At 41.4% G+C, this 22,234-nt stretch overlaps 1 protein-coding gene across 2 annotated transcripts in view; it reads right to left on the bottom strand.

Annotated features, from left to right (window-relative positions):
* Window positions 1–22,234, bottom strand: part of MTUS2 (microtubule associated scaffold protein 2) — a 225,935-nt gene that overhangs the window by 49,022 nt on the left and 154,679 nt on the right. For both annotated transcript variants that reach the window (XM_044442748.1, XM_044442747.1), the window contains 2 exons: window positions 20,460–20,558; window positions 8,683–8,894 (listed from right to left, as the gene is read on the bottom strand). In XM_044442748.1, coding sequence (XP_044298683.1) covers window positions 8,683–8,894; window positions 20,460–20,558 — 311 coding nt within the window. The remainder of the gene's footprint in view (window positions 1–8,682; window positions 8,895–20,459; window positions 20,559–22,234) is intronic.

Consider the following 22,234-nt stretch of genomic DNA (forward strand, 5'->3'; position numbering starts at 1 on the left):
GTGCTGAGCTGAGCTGTGGTCCTTTTTGTGTGCTCCCCCTGAACTGTGGTCCTTTTTGTTTCAGTGTGGTTCCTCGAGCTGTCTATTACAAGCTAAGCTGTTCAGAATACCTGCTTTGTCATGCCTAACATGACTAGATCTCCAATACCAGACCATAATCACATTGCAAGGCAGGCAACCTCTAATTTCATTTCTCTGTAATTGAATTAAACATGGTAATGTTATTTCAGCTCAGTAAACTGCAGCAGGAAATAGAATGCTAAGTAGTAACATTTCAAATACCAAATAGCTTAATCTATAGTGAAGAAAGAAACCAATCAAGTGGTTTGTGTGGATATAGGTTTTCATTTTCCTCCAGTGAAGAGATTACTTGAAGATCATATAGGAACTGTGCAATAGGGGTCCAGAGCTGTGTTTCTAAATGTTCTTTAATGTATTGGAGTGTGACTCATGCATAGGAGTTAAATATAAGAGTGGGGTAGTTTGATTTATTTACACAGACATGAGTTGGATCTCGAATGGAAGGGCTCCACTCCTAGAAGGTGATTTTAGGGTTATCCTTGCATTACTGCTCCCCCATTCAACAGCATGCTATCAATCTCTGTATAGCATTTTCAGGGGCCGCAAAGGGCTGCTATGGGGAAGAGGGTGCAAGGAAGTTAGTTTTCACCATCTAAGCATCATCATATCCATGGATCACTATAACTTTATTGCTGAAAGAACGGAACTCCCCCTGAAGTCAATGAGAAATTTAGCATGCTATGTCAATTGGGTTTTGGTCCCAAATGCAAACAAAGGGCATAATCCACCTTCTCCCCCACACATAGAACTGGAAGTAGGCCTGCGTGGGGGGCAGGAGAGGGACAACCCCCACTGGCATTCTGCAGCACTTCCTCCTCCATTCTCATTTGGTGTTGCTGCTGCTTTAGACAAACTACAATGTGCTCAGTCATGACTGACGATGCAGAGGCCCTTCTGCATTTCACATTTATTTACTTGCAACATCCCTGCCCAAATTTTGATCAGTATCGAATTCCCTTAACAGTTTCCCACACAAAAAGCAAAGATGCCACAGAGAGTGAGGGAGAGAGAGAAAGGAAGAGAGAGAGAACAAGCAGTTCTCAAAAGTTGGAGCTTGAGTTGCAGTGAGCTTGCAAACATCTGGAGAAGAAAAGGCAAATTGTGATGAGGAAATAGCCAGGAATAATCTAAATCTCATCCATTCATTAGGTCCACACTGTGATGTACTTACACTGGGTACCTACTCCTATGGTATTCAAATACGTTTAATTATCGTTAGAGTATTCTCTACTTTATCAGTGTATTCTGAAATCAGAAAGCTGCTTATTATGTCTTAAAAGCTGCAGACATAAAAACTGAGTGAGTCAGAAGGGACCCCTGGCGCATCTAGTCTGACCCCCGGCTCCAGCCGGCTCCGCTCACAACATGCCCACCATGTGCATGTCCAGCCTATCTTTGAACACCTGCACCAATGGGGCCTCAACGACCTCCCGTGGAAGCCCATTCAATACCCTCGGGGTCCTGACTGTCAGGAAGTACTTCCTGGCATCCAAATTGAACCTTGGGCAATCTGAACAGCAGCAACATTTTTAACTGAAGAGCAGTACTACATTTTGAATCAGTATATTGCACACCCAAACCAAAGAGAAAAACAAATTTCCAGCTTTAATAACCTCAGGACCCACTATGCATACCACCTGGAGTGCAATATTTCTTAAATGGTTGCAAGCTGAAGTTTGGGGGTGTCAGACAGTTGCTTATGTAATTATTTCTCACTCCCTCCAAAAATCCTTCCTTAAAAAGAGTGATATTTGTTTAGCAACATCATTTTTCAAAATTCCAATCTCAAAAACCAAACTAGGGCAAGCAAAGTCCCTGGATGTTATATGTGTAGTAATCAATATGCACAACAAATATAATTGCCACAGGCTAGATGAGGGGTTTAACGTCTCTTTTAGTCCAAGTGAATTCAATTTCAGGGCAGCCTTCACAAGCTGCATGGCAGTGGTAGGCTGGGCCAAAGGCAAAATCCCCCAAATCCCAGCATGCTTAAGGTTAAATCTCTTACTGCCAGAAAAAGTAATGAAACCTTTGTAACCAGTGGCAACTGGGGAAAGGGAATGGGACCAGGAGGCGGGAGCGTGGCCTTTTGCTGAACCCCAGAAGGGTGGCTTTGCCTGACAGACCAGCAGTTCCACACCTGTGGATTAGTCTGATACTTGCTCAGACTATGAAATCATGTCCCTGACTTTGAAGCACTGTATTTTCCATTTGTTCCCCACCAACCCAGAAATCACATGTCGTGTTCACAAGCCTGGAACCATCACTTCCTTCCTACAGTTTTGTCCTCAGTTTCCCTAGATTCTATACTCCTCTTTCATCTTCCATGGTTCCTATTCATCTCCAGCCTAGAGCAATAGAATTACCTAACAGAAACTCTCACCTCCACCCTTCCCTTTAGCTAATCCAGTGGGCTGACAACCCATTGCTGGGGAAATTATAGCAGACTTGGCTGCTATAGATCTGATCTTTCCAGTAAGAAATGTCAAATTGTTCCCATGATTGTTCCATTTTGGAAACTCTGGGTTGGACAATAAACAGCCCCTTTGGGCACCACAGGATTTACTTCCCAGTAGACAAGCTCTTAGGAAATCAACCCCAACTGCTCTTTAGAAGGCCAGATACTGAAGATGAAACTCAAATACTTTGGCCACCTAATGAGAAGGAAGGAGTCCCTGGAGAAGAGTCTAATGCTGGGAACAATAGATGGCAAAAGAAGAAGGGGACAGCAAAGGATGAGGTGGCTGGATGGAGTCACTGAAGCAGTTGGTGTGAGGTTGGGTGGACTCCGGGAGATGGTGGAGGACAGGAAGGCCTGGAGGAATGTTGTCTGTGGGGTCGTGATGGGTCGGGCATGACTTTGCAACTAAACATTCAACATTCGGACAAGCCCTGTCAGTGATTTAACCCATGAAATAACATTTTTTTTTTCAGACTACGAAGCAGCCGTTTAGCTTTCCTCAATGCCTAGATTATATAAGACCCAATGAGAAATAAAGAGAAGGACCAGTCTACCCCTCAGTTCAGATACAGGAAGTCTCTCCCTAGAAGAAATGTCTTTCTCTCTTTTTCTTCACTGGCCAGTAGAGGAATGCCTGAATTCAGTCCAATGGCCAAACATATTAGCCTTTCCTAAGTTTGCATGTGAAAAAGGTAAAAACAGGGAGATGTAATAAGTGCTAATTGAAGGCTAATTATCTCCAATTTGAAATTGACCAGCAGGTATTCAGATGTGAAGAGCAAAGGGACATATATAAGGAAATATAGGAGTAATATGTCTTACTCCTTATAGTCACCTTCATCTCACACCCATCTCCTTACTCCCTCTGCATTGTTAAAGGGTACAAGGTTTTAGGTCTCGCTGTATCTCTAAGCCTCTGGCTTACATATGTACAGAAACCTCTGCACTGTAGGATTTTGACATTGCTTTGAACGGGAGCCATGTCACTTATTTAATGCCTGCCATGCCAGCAACAACAACTGTCCGTACACAGCAGGGGGGGCCTGCAGGCCCAATCTATACATGCCAGCTTCAGAAAATCCAACGGAGAGACATTTGCAGCCTGATCGTTTGTATGTTTTCTGAGATGTAAAAGCCCAAGGATACTTTCAGAAAGTGGGTTCCTAACACTACCAATGAGAAAACATGGGGTAGTTATTCTACCTTTTTCTTTTTAACAGACTTTTTGCAGTAGGAGAGAAGAAGCAACGTGAAAACGTGGGAAAGTTACAAATGGAAGACCATGACATCTGGACCAAGGATGAATGACTTGGTGCATTGCAAGTTCTCTCAGCTTATCTCTTTCTGTTCTAAGCTCAATTGCTCTCTAACTTTGAGGATTTTTCTTTTAAGTTTGCATGAAAATTCATACACATTTTTATGTGCATATATCCCCTCTGTGCACATATTTTTGCCAGCAATTTTCCTAATATACTGCATTTATAATGTTTGCACTAATACATCCATTTTTATGTGTGTGTTTTCCTAATATATATACTTATCTATGTAATTTTTGGCCATAAAGAGCAAAGGAGAAATGATTTTCAGTTCATGTATTGGTTTGTAAGTGCACATTTATTTATTTATTTATTTATTAACAATATTTATATCCTGTCCTTTATGAAACATCCCAGGACAGCTTACAACAATAAATAAATCAGAACAAAGTACAATAATGAGCATGACAATGTTAAAACCTAATTAAAATAATTAAAATTTAAAATAATGGGCAAATAAAATGGTTTTTGCCTGGCACCAAGAAGAATATAACATTGGTGCCAGGCAAACCTCTCTGGGGAGTGTATTCCACAGTCAGGGTGCCACCACAGAGAAGGCCCTCCTCTGGGTATTCACCCTCATAACCTCCTTCAAGGAGGGTTCCTGGAGCAGGGCCTCTGCTGTAGATCTTAAGGGGCAGGAGGGTGTACAAGGAAGAAGACGGTCCTTCAGGTATCCTGGTTCCAAGTCATTTAGGGCTTTATAGGTCAACACCAATACCTTAATTTGGGCCCGGACTTCAATTGGCAGCCAGCGTAGTTGATAGGGGACCGGCGTTATATGAGAAATCAATTAGGTAAGTGAGAGCCAAATGAATTTCTCCCCATCCCTACAGTTCTATGAATGAGTGAGGGCCATGCTTTGTCTGGAAGCAGTGGGCATGCAAGAGAGATTCTGCACATACTCAGCTGGGACTATGTGCAGCATGACTATCTCTGGACCCTTGCACTGTTTGTTAAATTTGGACTGCTTGGCCCATAGCTAAAGTTAAAAAATGCTGGGAGTGAAATGTCAGTATTTCCATTCATTCAGATTATATACCAAAGCACCATTGCCAGCACTTGCTCAAGGTTGTGGGCAGCCACAACTGAATCTGAACTGGAAGGTGGAGAGAACGCTTTGTTCAAAGTGCAAACTTGGGGGAGAGAGGGTATTTTGGTTGGTGGAGAAGAGATTGAATGGGCCAGGATATGAGCTATCTTTTCTGTCTAGTCTAAATCAATTAAAACAAACCAACTGAACACAATCCTCTTTTCCTCTTAGACTCAACATAAGCAATGCCTTCTTTCGTTTACCTACGATGTCATTTTATATTACCCCCAGTAGATGTCACTGTTACCACTTCTAATGCACGTATTTCAACTGCATGTTTAATTTTGTTTCTTGACACAAGGCCAGAAAATTTTCTTCATTGATTATAGGTTAATTTAACTTTCCCCAGTTGGCAGTAACTGATATTAGAAATTTCCAGGTGTCTTACTACATGAAATGATCTGTGTATTTTAATGTTAGTGAGTCATTCATTTATCTCATCAAGTTTACCATCACATCAAGCCCTGCTCAGTACCAAGGACAGTTCACAAAGTGTTTCCCCACCCAGCCAATAGGCACTATATAGTCATATCCAGGATTAGAGTCTGGCCCTTGCTAATTACTCTTCTAATTAATAACACCATTAATAATTAAATAACAGACAGCTGATAATCTATGAACCTGATAATCCATCCTTTTATAAATAGCTGCCTGTGTGAAATATGGCTTTCACTTCCCCACAATCTCTAAGTTTTTATGAATAATAGTAAAAGCCTCTTGTTATTTGACTAGACAATCACCTATAAATAGAGATCACTCAAAATGTTAGCAGTCATTAATGTTACAAACGTTTCACTGGTTTTCCCTTTCTTGAAGTATTTATACCACAACCAAAGATCAAATGCAAACAGAAAGTTGGCATGCTACTTATTAGTGGCTGCCACAGGAAGTGACAAACGAAGGTTGTATGTGTAATCTGAATCCTGCCTCTTTGTGTGATTGTGCTACTGTGGAACATTAATTTACATGACTGATTTTATTCTTTTTTAGCTCAATACATCATTGGCTGAACGATTGTATACGTTGATATGATGACTATGCATTGACAGAATCAGCATTAATCATTTGGATGTGTTTAGTTAAGCTATTTAAACACCCACTTAAGACTGATAAATGGATCTTGGGGTACCCAAATGTGGTGGCTGCTTCTTTCTAGTCCTACCTGATCTTGAATATCTTGCTGAAGTGTCCCCCTTCACCTGTTCTCAATTACTTTAATTGGGATCTGGAGTTCTAGCATTTTCCCCAGTGATTTGATGTTACCTGTGCCTGTGTGGAACAGGCTAGGAACTATTCTTGGCTGAGCTCATTGGACCTGGCTGATATTCCTTGACAGTTGTCTGGCACTTTCTTGCCTGCCTCAATTAACAATGCATTCACAATTGTTTTCCTGTTCTCAGTTCTTGCACATCAGTAAAGCATAACCAAGGAGTACCGGGATAGGAAAACTCTTTCCATCAACTGTTGAATCAGCAGTGTTGCCCTAGGTTTGTCAAATAAGAAGGCCATACCTGAGAAATGTTTGACAAGTGACACAATTTGAATTCTACTCATATATGCTCATTTTCACTGGGCAATATCCTACTGGACAGTAGTGCTAACAGAAAATACATTACACTAGCATAAGGAATTTCTAATGTGATTTCAATAGTATTAGCTGGTCAATGGGTTTTCTGGTGGATCCTATCATGCCAACTAGTACTACTCACAACACCGGGAAGCAATGAGCAAGGTGGCTTTGCAGCATAGATTTTGCAGCAAAATCACAGACCACCACAAAGCACTGAAAAACAATTGCCATTCACCACTGTCTATATGTTGGCATTGCCATGGAAGCGTATCCTGTGTAGGAATAGTGAAAGATAGTCAATAGCTTAAATGTGCAAATTATCAAAGGCAGCAGCAGATGCTAAGTGTGACAAGATCATGGACACACTTGCAGTCTTCAAGAGAAGGATCTTTAGGTGGTATCATCCTGAGAGAAGAAACAGTCTGAGCATCAGTACTGATTGCCTTAGAAGATTATTTACTTCAAAGTATATCTGGCTTTTGGATCAATCCTTATGCTGATTGAACTGAAACAATTTTTCACTACCATTTTGTATGCTGGTTCTTTCCCTTTCTCTCCCTCTATTGGTGGGGTGGTGGTGGTGGAGGGGGGACAGAGAGAGAGAATGAGAGAATGGACAGGCATTGTGGCTAATATTAAATGACTGGAAGTGTGCACAAAAGCTGCCCAACGTGCACTTTCACTTCACAGTGTGGTGAACATACACAACTTAACAGGGAATATGCAAAATGATTGCAGGGAATATGCAAAATGTTTAGCTATCAACAGAATATGCTACATTTTGATACTATTCTCACACAGACAAAGTGCACAGTACCTTGTTCATTTGCCTATTATCTCTACACTGTGGTGTACATTTTAGGGCCATAAAACCTTATGCTTATAGCAAGTGATGAAAACAGAGTGCAGACACAGGTTTTAAGACACTGCTGTAATCTCTCAATTTTGGCTGCTTTAAGTAAGGCAACCATTAACACATTTCCACACAAATTCTAGCAAGATTTCTGTAGGACGGGCATGCACCCAGTGTGTCCCAATTCACACTGAAAGTGCATTCTTCAGACTCTTCTATTCACCCACTTTGTACTGGAGACAGGGTTGGAAGATGAAACATTGGAGCTAGAGAGGTGCAGTTTCCCATATCATTCTTCTCAAAATCGTTCCATTCTAGACCATAAAGTATAGGACTTATGCAGCCCAGTCTTTAAATCCATATCAACATATCTTTCCTCTCCCCTCTGCAACAGCCCAAAGGCTGTGATTTTTCAGAGACCACTGACCAAAGTGAGGATAATGCTGTGCAGCTTTACATGCCAGCATATTACTCCTGCACGGTTTCAGCAAATACATTAAACATTTTTAATGTTAATTGTATAATTGATATATTTATATGTTTTATTTATGTTGTGAGCCACCCCGAGGCTTTGTTGCAAGGGGGGTGGCATAGAAGTGTTTTAAACAAACAAACAAACAAACAAACATATAGAGAATATTGTTGAAAGGTATATCGTCAGATTGGTTTATACTTTATCTTTGGTGGGAATAGTTGCTGATTTCCATCAGGAGTTTTCTCATGTAAGATCACTGCTAATTCCTAAAGCTATGCTTCTTCATCCTTTTCAACCTCATGGACCCTGATTTCTGCACAAACAGCTTCTTAAGCAATTGTATGCAGCTGCAAAATCATGAATAGCATAATACATTGGAAATCTCCAAAGCAACCAACTAAAGAGCATTGGGTTGATAAAATATGTGAGAATATGCTTAAGTATAAACTTATTATGTACAGCAAGCAAAGATCCAGCCTTCAGAAAAATACCATGGCACTGTGAATTCTATTCATTTCCTGTTTTTTTTCTAATTGTGATCAAATTCCATACAAGTACAACTGTATTTATTTCTTCTGACTAATACACACTCTCACACTCTCTTTTTTCATACATTTATAAATTATATTTTCACTCTTTCATTAGGTAATGAGGTCCTCCTAAGGTCTTTTTACTGCAGACATTGAATAAGCATGTCAATTGTAGACAAACTATTACACTGAGTGAATTCTTTTGTTTCTTTAGTGATCTTTATTCTATTAATAAAATTTCATGATTCAATAAGAAAATTACCACTAAGAACACTGGGAGCATGGAATGCAATGAGACCTTACCTTCTGAAAGAAATACTGGGTTGTTATAACAAAGACATCAAAGCCGTAGCTTGTCCTCTTAAGTTCCTCTTGCATACAGCTGAGTTTCCTGGCCTGTTCGTTACACTTTTCCTTCATTTGCTGGATAAACTGCCGCTCAGCTTCTCGAGTCTGCAGATCTGGCTTTGGAGAAAATCCATTCCTTGGAACAGATGACCTTTGTTTTGGGTATCCTGCAAGAAGCAATAAAGAATACCCAAGGCTGTAATCAGTTACTGTATATGTACAGACACAGCTTTTTGATGCCATAGGGCACCTGGGACTTGCTTTTTCCTACCAAGAAATTCAGTGCAAGTCCTTTCTTTCATTTGCTTTCCTTTAAAGAGACAATTGTCTACTGAAACAAAGTGTAATTTCATGGGGGAGACAGGAGGAGAAAGTGGCGTAGTGGTGAAGAGCCTGGGCCTGGGACTCAGAGGATCTGGGTTCGAGTCCCCGCTCGGCCATGGAGCCAACTGGGTGGCTTTGGGCCCGTCACAGACTCTCAGCCCAACCTACCTCACAGGGTGGTTGTTGTGGGGATAAGATGGAGGAGGAGAATGACGTAAGCTGCCTTGAGCCCTTTGTAGGAAAAAGGCAGGATAGAAACCGAAAAATAAATAAATTAAATAAATCAATCCTGCATGCAGTGGTGCAGTGGCAAATTTTGATGTGCACGTCTTCCTCGTCATCACCTCCATAAACACACCTCCAAGGAGAGTCCCAAAATACAGGCAGATCATCAGATCAGGTCGCAGCTGTTTTGTGAACATAATACCCTTAACGGCTTATTCAAAAGATCTGCATAAATTGTGCACATGCTAATAGAGATATATAAATGCATGTTTAGAAATCCTTACTACAGTTTAAGTAGAAATGCAGTGCCTCTCACCATAGCGCAGAAGACTTTGACCAAGTGACCTCCTTGCCGCTCTATTTGCTACTCAGGCACTAACCGTTGAGTGTGCATTTCAAGGCCCCTCCTGCTCTGTTCTTCAGGCAGCACTGGCTCATGGCCATAGAAACAGAGATAAGGGCCGCCCCCTATTGCCGTTCGGCTAGTGGAGTAAAATCTACAGTAAAAAGGACTCCTTTCCTTTTCCTGCTCTATTCTTATGGCCTTTCATTCTGAAACCAGACTAGGACTGGAGAGCACTTCATGGAGAGGATGTCTTCAGAGTGACAAGTCTTCTATGACAGCCCTTCCAACAGATGTTTGTCCTTTGTGAAATAGTGCACATAACCACCCTAGTCCAGAAGAAAGAAGTCCCAACCCTCCATTCACAAACCGCACAAGGAACTACAGTACAGTGAGCAGCAGAGATAAAACTTCCCTGCTCCCTGGCCAAAGGAGTCCCAAACTTCCTTTCATCAAGAGATCTTCCTTCATATCAAAGCTGCTGCCCAGTGATAGTGATTTGCAAGCTGTCCTTTGAGATGAAGAATGAAGCTGATGCATCTCCGAATGTAAAAAGAACAAAAGGATTTCCCAGGCTGTCAATGCTGCAGGTAATTTCACAGAGATAGCATCTGGAAAGAATTGCTTCAGAAACCCAACTCTGGGATTTCTAAGAGATGCTTTTTAAGACACTTATTTCTTAGCTTATTATCCTAGAGTAGAACTTAAACCATCAATGCATTCGTATTTTAAGATCAGCTCTGCCACAGATCCATCCTGCAATCCTTTCCGTAACAAGTGACAGCTCCATCAACTCACAAAAATTGTCTTCAAAGACTTTCTCATTCCCTCATGAAAGATATCACTATGACAATGTAACATCTCTGTTTTTAGGTGACATACTTTTCCCTTTCTTAAGGAAGCACTTGTTACCCAGGCAAGGGTGGCAGCTTCTGATACTGTCAGTATAAAAACTGACAAAAGAAAAAGAGAAAGGGAGCTCGGCAATGACAACACCTCTGAGCAAAAGTAGCAGCCTACAAGCAAGCAGATGGGTTGTTGCCACTGGCTTGCCTACCTTGGAATGGAATCAGGTACAATTTTCACTGTTTTCTGTAAGGGAACCCACGCTCAGTGAACGGGTTAGTTTGAAGCCCATATGGTGGATAGTTTGTCATTTTCTTACTACAACAACAATCACCCATGTTCTCCTCAGGGCTGTTTCAGATTTTCCTCTAGAATATTTAACCCAGCACAGCCATGTCAAGAGCCAGTGCTTTGCCTATCCCGCCCCCCACCAAGTTCTCCATTCTACCCCAAGTGTCATACAACATTCTGGGGCCATGAAATAGTTCAGTTTTCATAGCACCCTGTTAGCATTTGCATTCTGCAAAACCTGGTGTTCCTCAGACCTGCCAATACCTCCCTCTTGCTCATGGATGGTGCTACTTTGGCTGCATATACAACAGCACTCACCTTTGAATACTGCGGTTAGGGTGCTCAACATAGAAAGGAATGGAGAGGCTGCTACGGGCAGGATGGTCACTTGTGGTTGGTGGGAAAAGCAGATGTGCACCAGGTCAAAAGAATACAACGATTTGCCTCACAGGGAACATGCAGAAGCTTTCAGCATGCCTCCCATCCCTGGCACATCCACTTAATAAGCTCAGACAGCTTTGTGTCAGAATGACCACAGCTGGAGGACTTGCAAAGTCAGAGGCCTCAATAGTTAAGTTAGGGCTGGAATTTATCAGGAAACTCTGTCTGCTGATAACATTCCTGAGATGACTCTTTTCTTTTATGACCGCTCTAGAAAAAGAGGGCATCTTTGTAAAATTTTCTTCAAGAACTTTCAACATTTGTAGTGGGGGAAGCTGTGTCTTCCCATAGCTTCCGAACATGGGGGAGAATTCCCCCCATATCTTCATGTCACAATCTCTGAAACTCTGATGGGGGAGACTAGGTTGGCCTCCACACTCTTGATTTTCTACCAGTATTCAGTGGGGAACATATGTGGGGGAACAACCAAGCAGTGGCATTGTCTTTGCATAATCTGATTAGTGGTTCCTGCAATGGAAATTACACAGACATGCAGTGACATTTACACCAAAAACAGAAACAACGCTATTCCAACTGGAAGGACTTAATCCTTCAAGCACAGTGATGTAGAAGTTTCAACTGAGGCTGCAAATCTATGAGTTTGCATTTCACACAGCTGAGAAGAAATAGATTTTTATCACAAAGCTTCAAATCTCAAGGAATTCACTGACCTCATTTCTCCCAACACAGCAAGATAAACCCATCTCAGCTCTGTTTAGTTTTGGAGCCATCTAATGCGTACAAGTCACCCCATGCGACCAGTTAGAAACCCGAAAGAGTTATTGCAAAAATGGTAGCCAAGCTTGCGTGGGTGTCTCTCTCCCCACCACTAACACATAAAACAATTTGTGGCACACAAAGATTTTTTACATAGCTGAGCTCAGTGTTCAAACAGAGTCTCACAGGACCAAATGACTTGTCACAGGCCTCTAACAAGCTGCAGGTGCCAAACAACACTTGTGACAAATTTATCTAGAAAGTGAGAGTGGGAAAACAGTGTAAGAAGGGGTGGAAAAACCTTCCCAGTGACAGTTTAAAACACTAGTATTTATGTTTCAAACATGTGCGGGTTCCACAGGGAGGGAAGCAGAGCTGCCTCTTTCCAGCACTGTAAATCATCACACTCTTCACTTAGGGCTGATTTAAATGTTAGAGCAGTGGTTTTAATAATGCTCAGCTAATTATTCTCCAGGGAGAACTTGTGGCACTAGGAGAATACAAGTGAAAAGGAATGTGTAGTTGGACCAACCCTGCAAAATTCAGGGTAAGGAGAGGTCTACTCCTCACCTTCTGTCAGAGTTCTTCCCAGTAGCCAACAATTCTCCCTGTCCCAAAGTTCCCAGTGCGGTCCTTGTTTTGAAGAAGCCCTCCATCACAGATATATTATAGCACTGCTTCCAGCAGATGAGAGAGGGTTTCTGGCAGAGGGTCAGAAAGTCCCCTCCCCTCGGAGTGGCTGAAGGGCTCTCTCCATTTCATCAACTACAAATAGGGCAGCAAAATTATGTATCAGGCCTAGCATTCCACCTCAGGGTTAAGTCTGAAGGTGTTCAGATCAGGACCAGAAGACTCTACACGTGTGGCAGTAGAAACAGTCATGGTAGGTATGGTCATGGTCCAGGACTTGTGTTCAGAGACTAAAGCCTCCGATGACAATGACCTTGCAGAAGAACCAGAACCATTCCCTGGTTCTTCTGAACACAGGCCCACTGTCTGAGATGTCATATCCTATCCATACAATGCCCAGGAGGTGCTACTGATCCACCTCCAAGAACAGGCTTCTTCAAGGCAGGAAGGGCAGTCAGAATGGTTGTGTAACTGATATCCCATTCAAAAACTAGGAAAAGGAGATGCAATGAATGTGTAAGTGATTTCTCTTTTGAAAGGAAGGAAGGACAAATAGAATGGCAGTGCAACTGAAGTCCCTTGGCAAATGCAGAAGGGATAGGACGGCTGTAAAAATGACAACTGTTTGCAGAAGACTTAACGTGTGACCCAAGTGCCCTTCAGATTGTCCAAAGTTGTCTCTATGGATCAGGGCATTCCAGAATGTTTTGTTAGAGAGGCTTATTTATACACCACTTTCCCACTCTCTTCAAAGTGGCTCACAAAAAGTACTGACTGATCCCCAGACAGCATCACATTTGAAAATGGCAACAGCAAGTTTGTTAAAAAAGATAGCAAATTCAGGAAAGAGTCACACCCAACAATTCAATCAGCACAGCATAACTTCAATACAGCAATAAAATAATTGAAACAATAGGTCACAAGTATTGATTCAGATTAATAGGGTCTAACAAGAAGAAGAAGAAGCTAACCCATCCCTCAGTGCCGGTGCTACTCTTCTTAGCAGCTTGCCAAAGAGAATCAGCCTTCCTACTGGCTAGAGCAACTTTCCCCAACCTGGTGCTCTGGAGATATGTTGGACTACAACTCCATCCTTCCCATCAGCATGGCTGATGACTGGAGATGATGGAAGGTACTGCTCAAAAGATCTGGAGGGCACAAGTTGTGGGAGGCTGAGCTAAATCATTCTCAACTGGACCTCACATCTCTCCTCCAAGGAGTCAAACAGCAACCACAGGAAAATATTGGGGATTAGCAAAGAAGGCAAGTCCTCTTCTGCAGACTCAGCCGTTCTGCCTGCTAGTGCTAGTCTTCAAATAGCACTGTCTTCTGTACCAGGTTACCCACACTCTGAAGTCATCTGTGGAGATCCTTCTCACCTGTCCATCACTCAGAGGGCATGGCTGGTGAATCCAAGGGAGAGAGCCTTGGGAGACTCCACTGGAGTCAGCTTCATGGGTGTATTAGGGAACTTTATCAGCGGCTTTGGCTTCCCATTGAAGTCCGGGCTCAATTCAAGGTACTGGTTATTACCAATAAAGCCCTAAACGGCTTGGGACCAGGATGCCTAAAGGAACACCTTTTTCCCTATATGGTCTCCCACCCCCTAAGATCAGCAGAGGCCCTCCTCCGGGATCCCTCTTTGAAAGAGGTCAGGAGATGGAGTACCCGGAGGAGAGCCTTCTCTGTGGTGGCACCCCAACTATGGAATGCGCTCCCTAGAGGGTCCGCCTGGTGCCGTCATTATATGTTTTTCGGTGCCAGGTCAAGACCTTTTTATTTGGCCAATATTTTAACACATAGTAATTTTAATTGTGTAATGACTTATTTATTTTAAATAATGCTCAGTGTGGGATAGTTAACTTATCTTATTTTAGTGAAGAATGAAATAATGTTGTAAGCCATCCAGAGATGACAGTAATGGATGGCCTACAATTTTTTTAAATAAATAAATAAATAAACAAATAACTTTTTTGCAGGTCTTCAGGAAGGCTTTGACAACTCACCTGTTTTTGCTGAATTTTCCATAGTCTATGGCAGTGATGACGAACCTGAAGGGGCACGCAGAACCCTCTCTGCTGGCATGTGATCACCATAGCAGCCATGTGCATATCCAGAAGGATTAAGGGCACCAGGCAACGACTTCACTCAGTAGCCGTGACTTGCCCAGCTTTCACATGGCCAGTCAGTGAGGGATTTGCTTGGACTGGCTGTGATTTTAGCAAAAGGTAGGAAATACACTCAGATGCCTTTTTCAGGGCTGGCCAAAAGCTGGTGGTCAGTGGAACGTTGCCCCCTTGTGCTGGTGGTCAGCAAATTCAGGTTTTATTGCAGTGTTGGCACTTTGAGAAAAATAAGTGGGTTCTGAGTCACAGTTTGGGCACTCGGTCTCCAAAAGGTTCACCATCACTGGTCTATGGGCTACAGGTTTCAGTAATATAATCTATTCCTTTGACATTTTCATTAAATAGTTATATAATTATTTTCTACTGCACTTGTTTTCCATAGTTATATTGTTTTCATCTTGTGCACCACCTAGAAAGGGTATTATCCTTAAAGGCAACCTAGAAATAATTTTGAATAAATTTATAGTTGTACATTCAGAGAGCTTTGTGCCAGGTCTGGGTCAGTTGCCCTGGCAAATGTCTAGCTAGCCATACATTGGGCCGTTTCAGGTTTCTGCAATAAATGGAGCAGGATTCCACTGGAATCAAAGTACCCATCCCTCCTATAATTCATGCTAAAAGAAACCACAATTTAGAGAATATGGGTTTTTTTTAAAGGAAACTTAAAAAAACCTCAAAATGCTTTGAATCCAATTGACTTCTAGGTGGTGCAATGGTGAGGTCACTGAGACTGCTTCAGAAAGCTTTCCCTCAGGACTCCACAGCTCAATTGGCTGGGATTTAATTAAGGAAAATTCTCTGAAACATTGTCCCAAACCTTCACCAATTCCCTGCCGCCTTATAGCATTTGAAGTGTGAGTCTCTCGGTTGTCCTTCTGAAATGCTCTGAAATGTCCTTGTAATTTAAACTGTGATTTTTATCCTTAGGGATAAATCTGAACTCCTCTGTTCATCTGGAGCTAAAAGAACAATTTGATATGCATTTTCTTTTCCCATTTGGTGGCTTTCACACGCAGAGAATTGGACATGGAATGTACTAATGATGCTGGGAGTGCCTCTGAATTTCTTTTGCTGTGATCCTTTAACCGCTGTGAAATTCTGGGGAGTGGAAGGTACATGAATAGGTACAGACGTGATGACTGTTTAAAAATGTTTTAAACTTCGTAGAAAGATATTTTTTTCTGTAGACGATGCAGTTCAGCCTGAGCCTGATTTCCCTAGCTACCACCTCTAGGGACATGGCAATGCCGAATACAATGAGGCCATGTTGCACTTTTCATTTACCACAATTTTACTGGGGAGACCATCTAGGGGACAGATAAGCAGCAACCCCACATCCTCCACAGTTGGACACTATAAATTCAGAAGCAGGTTAGCTGGTGATGTTTAAACAGCCCCATCTCTAAACGCTGCACTCTTTCAGCCAATAGAAACCTGCTTGTTGCAATACACAAGATATATTTTCTCATTATATGAACATATTTTTTCAAATATACACATTTTCACAAGGCATTTTCCCTATTGTATCATGTGTTTTGGTGCCCATTTCCATGCACTGTTCCAAATTTACATACTTTTTGAGCTCAAATTTGCACATGTGTGTATGTGTGATGAACCACAAACTACAGAAAAGTAACAATTGCTACATCTAACTGTGTTTTGGTTCATGCATAAGTTCAGGAGATGCAGACTGGGTAAATGTGCATTGAAATGCAAATTGATTGCAGTACTCACAAATTCATTTTAAAAACTGGAAACCATTCTATAAACAAAGGGCCTGATCCTACAAAGTGTTAGAATTCCATTACAATGTATTTTGGAAGTCCATAAAAATGTGGTGTCTTTGCTGTTGTTCTCTAAATCCTATTGAAATTTAGTAACCTGCAACCATCTAGGGCAAGGTGATGGACACTTAATTCATAGTAAAATAGATGGTACTGAAGCATTTGAAACTGAGTATTGGATTGTGGTCACTAAATGCTAAGGCTAAGATTTGATTTTTTTTTAGAATTAAACGTTGACAGGGTCCTTTGTGGAATTGAATTTTAAACCCCTACAATTCATAGAAGAAATAACTAGGTCTGTCCAAAGAAATTGTAACCCATTCATTGTATGAATTTTAATTGATTAAATAGGAATATCAACTGTCCTGAATAAAAATAGACTGTTTTTAGACTGTTATATTGCTCTGACAGTGAGGAAGCTTTTTCTGATGTCCAGCCTGAATCTGGGTTGTCGCAACTTGAATTGATTATTCTGTGTCCTACACTCTGGCATCAGCAAGAAGAGATCTTGACCTTCCTCTTTGTAACAGCCTTTGAGGAACTTCTAGAAGGATATCATGTCCCCCTTGGTCTACTCTTCTCAAGGCTGAACATGCCCAGTTCTCTCAGTCTCTCCTCATATGAGGGTAGGGCAGTCTTTCCAAACCCTGGACCATTTTTATTGCTTTCCTCTGGATCCTTTCTAATTTTTCTTCATCTTTCTTGAATCTTGGTGCCCAGATTTGGACACAGTGTATTCTTTGGAGTCCACCCTGCAGGGCTGCTCTGACCTTGGGAGTCCAGGATCCAGAATCCTTCTCCCTGCTGTCTTGCAGCTGAAAATCCCCATCAACTGCTTCCTAGGGTCACAAAAGCTGCCTCAAAGAGGTCAGAGGGGAGCATGCCAGTGGACAGAGAGGGGAGAGGCCAGGATCCAAAGAATCCTATGGCCTTTTCAATTCCAGTTAGTGCACTCTACATAAACATGCTCAGAGTCCTGGCTAAGGAAAAGAAAAGAAAATATGGAGGATAGAGAGGCAAAAACCATCTACTAGGAGGAGCTTAGCAAATTCCAATTCTGTAATGTAACTTTCAAAGGTTATTGAATTAGATTCCAATTCAGAAAAGGAAGGGTCAAAATCCAGAGCTGTCTTTCCAAGTCCAGTGGACCCAGAGATAAGCCAGGCAATCACTGAAAATCAGAGAGGTTCAAGTTCTGTGGGAAAGTGAGCTGGCTGATATGGGAGGAGATGGCCCCAACAGCATTAGTCTGACCATACAGCAGCAGGTTAAGAGGCTGACCATTGACAAGCACCAGACACTCCAACTGATTGGCCCTGTAACTGACCTCTGGCCTGGCCTGATTTCTCTCTTTGACATTCATGAATATTTCTCAGCCTTCACTGGGGTACCTGCTAGCCTAAGATCAGGATACCAGCCCAGCTGGTCAAATCCAGCATAACTTTTAGAAAACCTTTGTCCTGGCCTGCTTGGAAGTAGCGGGAGGAAACCAGCCATGACAGTCACTGAATCTGGAGGGTGCAACCCATAGGATTAAGCCCTAAATAGTTACCATGGGTAGCTGTGGCACAGGACTGTAGTACACAGGTAAAAATTCTTCAACCCATTTTTTTTTTCAGTTTTGGAATGATCTCAGCAAATATAACTTTTCTCTGCTATACGTGATGAAAATGAAGCTCCCATGGGCAGAAAAATTTCCTTCCCAGGGCTATCATTAGTTTGGGGGAGATTATTTTAACTGGGATCGTGTTGGTGGGGGAAATCCTAATCGCCTCCCCATGCACTGTACTCCTCTTGATGCTGTTTGTGGGGTCCTGAGGAAGCTTCTTTAATGTGCATATTTACATTGATCCTGAATAAACACATTTCCTCCTGTATGTGAGAGAGGAGGGATGACTTTTCAATGATGGTGCCCACCTTCCCTCACTCCCACTTGGTTTTGGTTAATTATTTAGATAAAAGTAAAACTTCTTGTTTAAAAAAAGAAATCTACCTATTGATTAATTAGTGGCACTTTAAAAAACTGATCAACAAGGTTCAACCTAATTTATGTAACTGATTAATCAGTGAAACATTGCAGACTTAAGGAGTCACAAACCATTTAGGGACAAATGGATTAGTCTGTTTCCAATCTGCATCAGTTTTGCAGCCTTGCATTCTTAAGTCTGCTTCATCCCATTTTCTGTGATTTCTTTAAAAAGAACTGCACAAAGATTGACATTTAAATTGCATGCTTTTCTCCCTGAAACATACATTTCTGTAGGCATTTTCAAACTGAGAAATGTACCACAAAATACAGAAAAATATGATATATGTACAGTAATCTATGCAATAGATTACAAAGTAAAAATTAGTTCAGTTTCCTTAAAAATGCAGACTGAATGTAATTTTCCATTACCCCTAGTAGAACAGTAACCTATATTTTTCTTCCAGGGTTCCCTGATGCAGCCCACCCCATCATGTTAAGTGCCTTTTAAACTATGTTAAAGTGAGGCTTCTGAAGTGGATCTAAAGGACAAAGCTGGAGTGAGTCCAGTATCTGATGCATGTGTGTCGGCATATTAGAATTAACATTTTCCTCGCATATTAACTGTCAAAATAGGTTAAACTTCATAGAAGAGGTAATGGGGTTTGTGAGTGTTTGCATTAAACATAGCTTATGTATACTGGGGTTTTTGCCTATGCTTGCAATTAGCAAGTCTTTTTAAATTTTTTTTACAACAAGGGTGTTTATGTCTCTATATGGCAACCAACCAAATCAGTACTTTCCACTCCTGTCTGCTAACTCTTCTTGCTCACTCCCCTCAGATCAGCAGAGGAAGCTGGCAACTGTAATATGTGTCCCTTTATGAGATGGGAAACCAGGTCTGGGGAAATTCAGAACCAACGGGTAACCATTTTAAGTTTCCTTAATGCTCTACCAGAAAATGAACCAACAACCTCATTCCTTCCTAGAAATAAGAGAAAAAGTAGGGGGGACCCCTGGGAAGTTGGATAAAGAAGAGAAAGAAGCTGTCATCAGTTGGGGTGGGGGATACGGCCTGAGAGGGAACCATTGCTGGAAATGTTGTCCACTGGAGATGCCTCTTTCCTTTGCTGTGTGCTCATCAAATGCACACAGGCTGTGAGTAGCAGACATTGTCCTTTAAATGAAAAGTGCCCAAACAGTCTCAAGGAGAGACACATTCCTATCTATGTGCTTCTCAAACTGCAAGGTTATTCTGGTTCTTGGTCCACTCAGTGGACATTCTTTGGAAGTATCTTACCAATGCTGAGATGTATTTGATCTTTGCTAGCCAGAACATTTTAAGCACCAATAAGGCACTAATAATCCAAAGATTTAGGCACGTCACACAATAAAATGTACACAAAGGATATGTGAGGTAAGTATTGGCAAATTTCTCCTGTTTTCAATATTAATTTCAGTTTGTGCCAAACTTTGAGAAAAGGGTTAGCAAAACCATTTGTATGCATATTGGTGCACCTTTCGCCGAGTACATTCATTTGGATATATTATTTCACCAAGTTATTTCTCACTTGGTGAAATAATGCAACCAAATGTATCTTTGAATGATATATTAGCTAACATAAGCATTTTGTGTGCATTTCCCCCTAACACCTAAATTGTTGGATGCATTTATGGACTACAGAGTTCCATCGCAAATTTGGAAAAGTGCAAATTTTGATGGGTAACTCAGCATGCAAGTTGCTTTGAAAGTGCAACTTGTATTAAAATGTGAACTGAACAATTCCACACACCTCTGCCTCCATGTAAGGAACAATTACAAGAAGCCATCCAGAATGAAATTAATTTAGCTATTATATCTTAATACCGTACAGCCTACTTCTGGTACTTGGAAGTCACCTGGATTATTGCAGCTTAATGAAGCTTGAACACAAACCCTGTATTGGTGCAAGCTTCAGGTTTTACATTTTTTAACAAAATCTGAAAACTTGACAAGCTTAAAATGACCTCAAAACAAATGTGCTCAGTTTTATAAATACCTGGCGAATGTAGCTTAGTTGCTGATACAACCAGTCTCTTAGGGGATGAAATTGTGGGTCTGCTAGTATCTTGATCTTTCTGTACTTCTTTCTTCGAGCCTGCAAAACGATATTAAAGCAGTGGATTCTTAATTTGCAACTGTACATGACTGAATATGAAACTTAGCTGTATGGAAGGGCACATATTATCTGCATGACTTGGATTGATTGTTCAATCAATCAATCAAGGCCATGACAAATACATCAAATGAATGAGCATAACAGAAAATAAAGAATTTCAGCAATATAAATATAAACACATCAAAATATACTATGAAAAGAAAATCATCTTTAAATTCACTCTGAATCTCCAGAGCAGTTTATCGCAATTTTGTTTGATTCGTTCTTCCTGATATTTTTTAGCTGACAAAGCAACTTTATGTGTCATAAAGCTATTTCTATCACCTAAAAGAAAAAGAACTATTTCTGTCATGGCATCTCTGCATTCATATGATAGCAAGGGTTTCTGGAATCTCTCTCTGGGGTCAGTATATAGAGGGCAGATTAACATGTAATAAATGATGTCTTCAACTTGATAGAAGCCACAAATACATAATCTGTGTTTAAGAGGAGCCTTGTTATATCGCCCATCCAAAACTGTGGTTGGCCTCCCAACTCAATGAAGCCAAGAGGATGGTTTCAATCCGGACAGATATCTAGTACTACAATGTTCTGTTTTCAAAAGAGGAAAGCACTGAGAGAATTTAGAGGTTTTTAATTAATTACATATACTTTCTAGAGTCTATCAAAAATAAGCAGTCCCTTAATTGCCTCTTATCCAGGATAAAGGTGGTATTCAAATCAGAAATATAATAGCTATAATAGCCAAATTATGAAGCCTTGCTTTCCAGGTATGGTTTTCATTCATTCCAAATGGCACAAAGCTGGAAAACGTTCATTAGGGCACAAGCACTGGTGCAGCAGTAGCAGCCACCATCAAGAATGAAACAAATCCTGCCTTTTCCAAGTGCTCTTCAGTCCTTTGGAAACTGGCCAAGGATCTTGCTAGGCTCTTGGGTTGGGCTTCTTTGCAGTCCTCTTGTGGCTTTACAAGAGCACTGCTTGGGGTACAGGCTTAGCGCAATGTTGTGTGCAACGACGGGTGTTGAAACAGTGCAGCATGACCCAGACTGTGGCATGTCTCCTTGTAAGCCTTCCCCTTCACCCCCAAACCACACATTTTGTTGAAAAGGGTAAAAAGATTGATTAGGAATTAAGGAAAATCCTTAATGCAGACAGGGAAAAGGGCTGGTCAGCTTCAGAGCGCAAAGTACTAAGTGGCTTAAAGTGGCAATTGATTGCCCAATGGAAAATCTAATAGAAAAACACTGTCTAATTATCCACAACACTGTGTTAAGTGGCCCACCTGGTTTCTCTGAAAACCTGTGCTCTCTATGGGGCAATTCCTCTGCTGTCTGTGCCAGGTCTTCCTCTCTTTCTGGGAAAAGCTATACTTCTACCTGTACTGACGAAAAGACTATGAACTTCCTTTTCCAGTAGAATCTATCTTTTTGGGTCCCTCCCCTCCCCACATGCCTGGGTGAGGATTGCTCAAAACAATAATATGCTTTCATCTGACTGACAGTCTACACAAGGCTCATCTTTGGCCCAAAGAGGAGTTTGCAGATATTGCCCCTTGTTTGGCACCTGGGCAGATGAGCAATCAATAGGTTTGCTACGTTGCCTTGGCTTAAGCTCCGCCAGGGCATTTGCATCACCTCAGGCATGTCGCAACT

This window comes from Varanus komodoensis, unplaced genomic scaffold (assembly GCF_004798865.1).
Source record: "Varanus komodoensis strain SLA01 unplaced genomic scaffold, ASM479886v1 scaffold4, whole genome shotgun sequence".
NCBI lineage: Eukaryota > Metazoa > Chordata > Lepidosauria > Squamata > Varanidae > Varanus > Varanus komodoensis.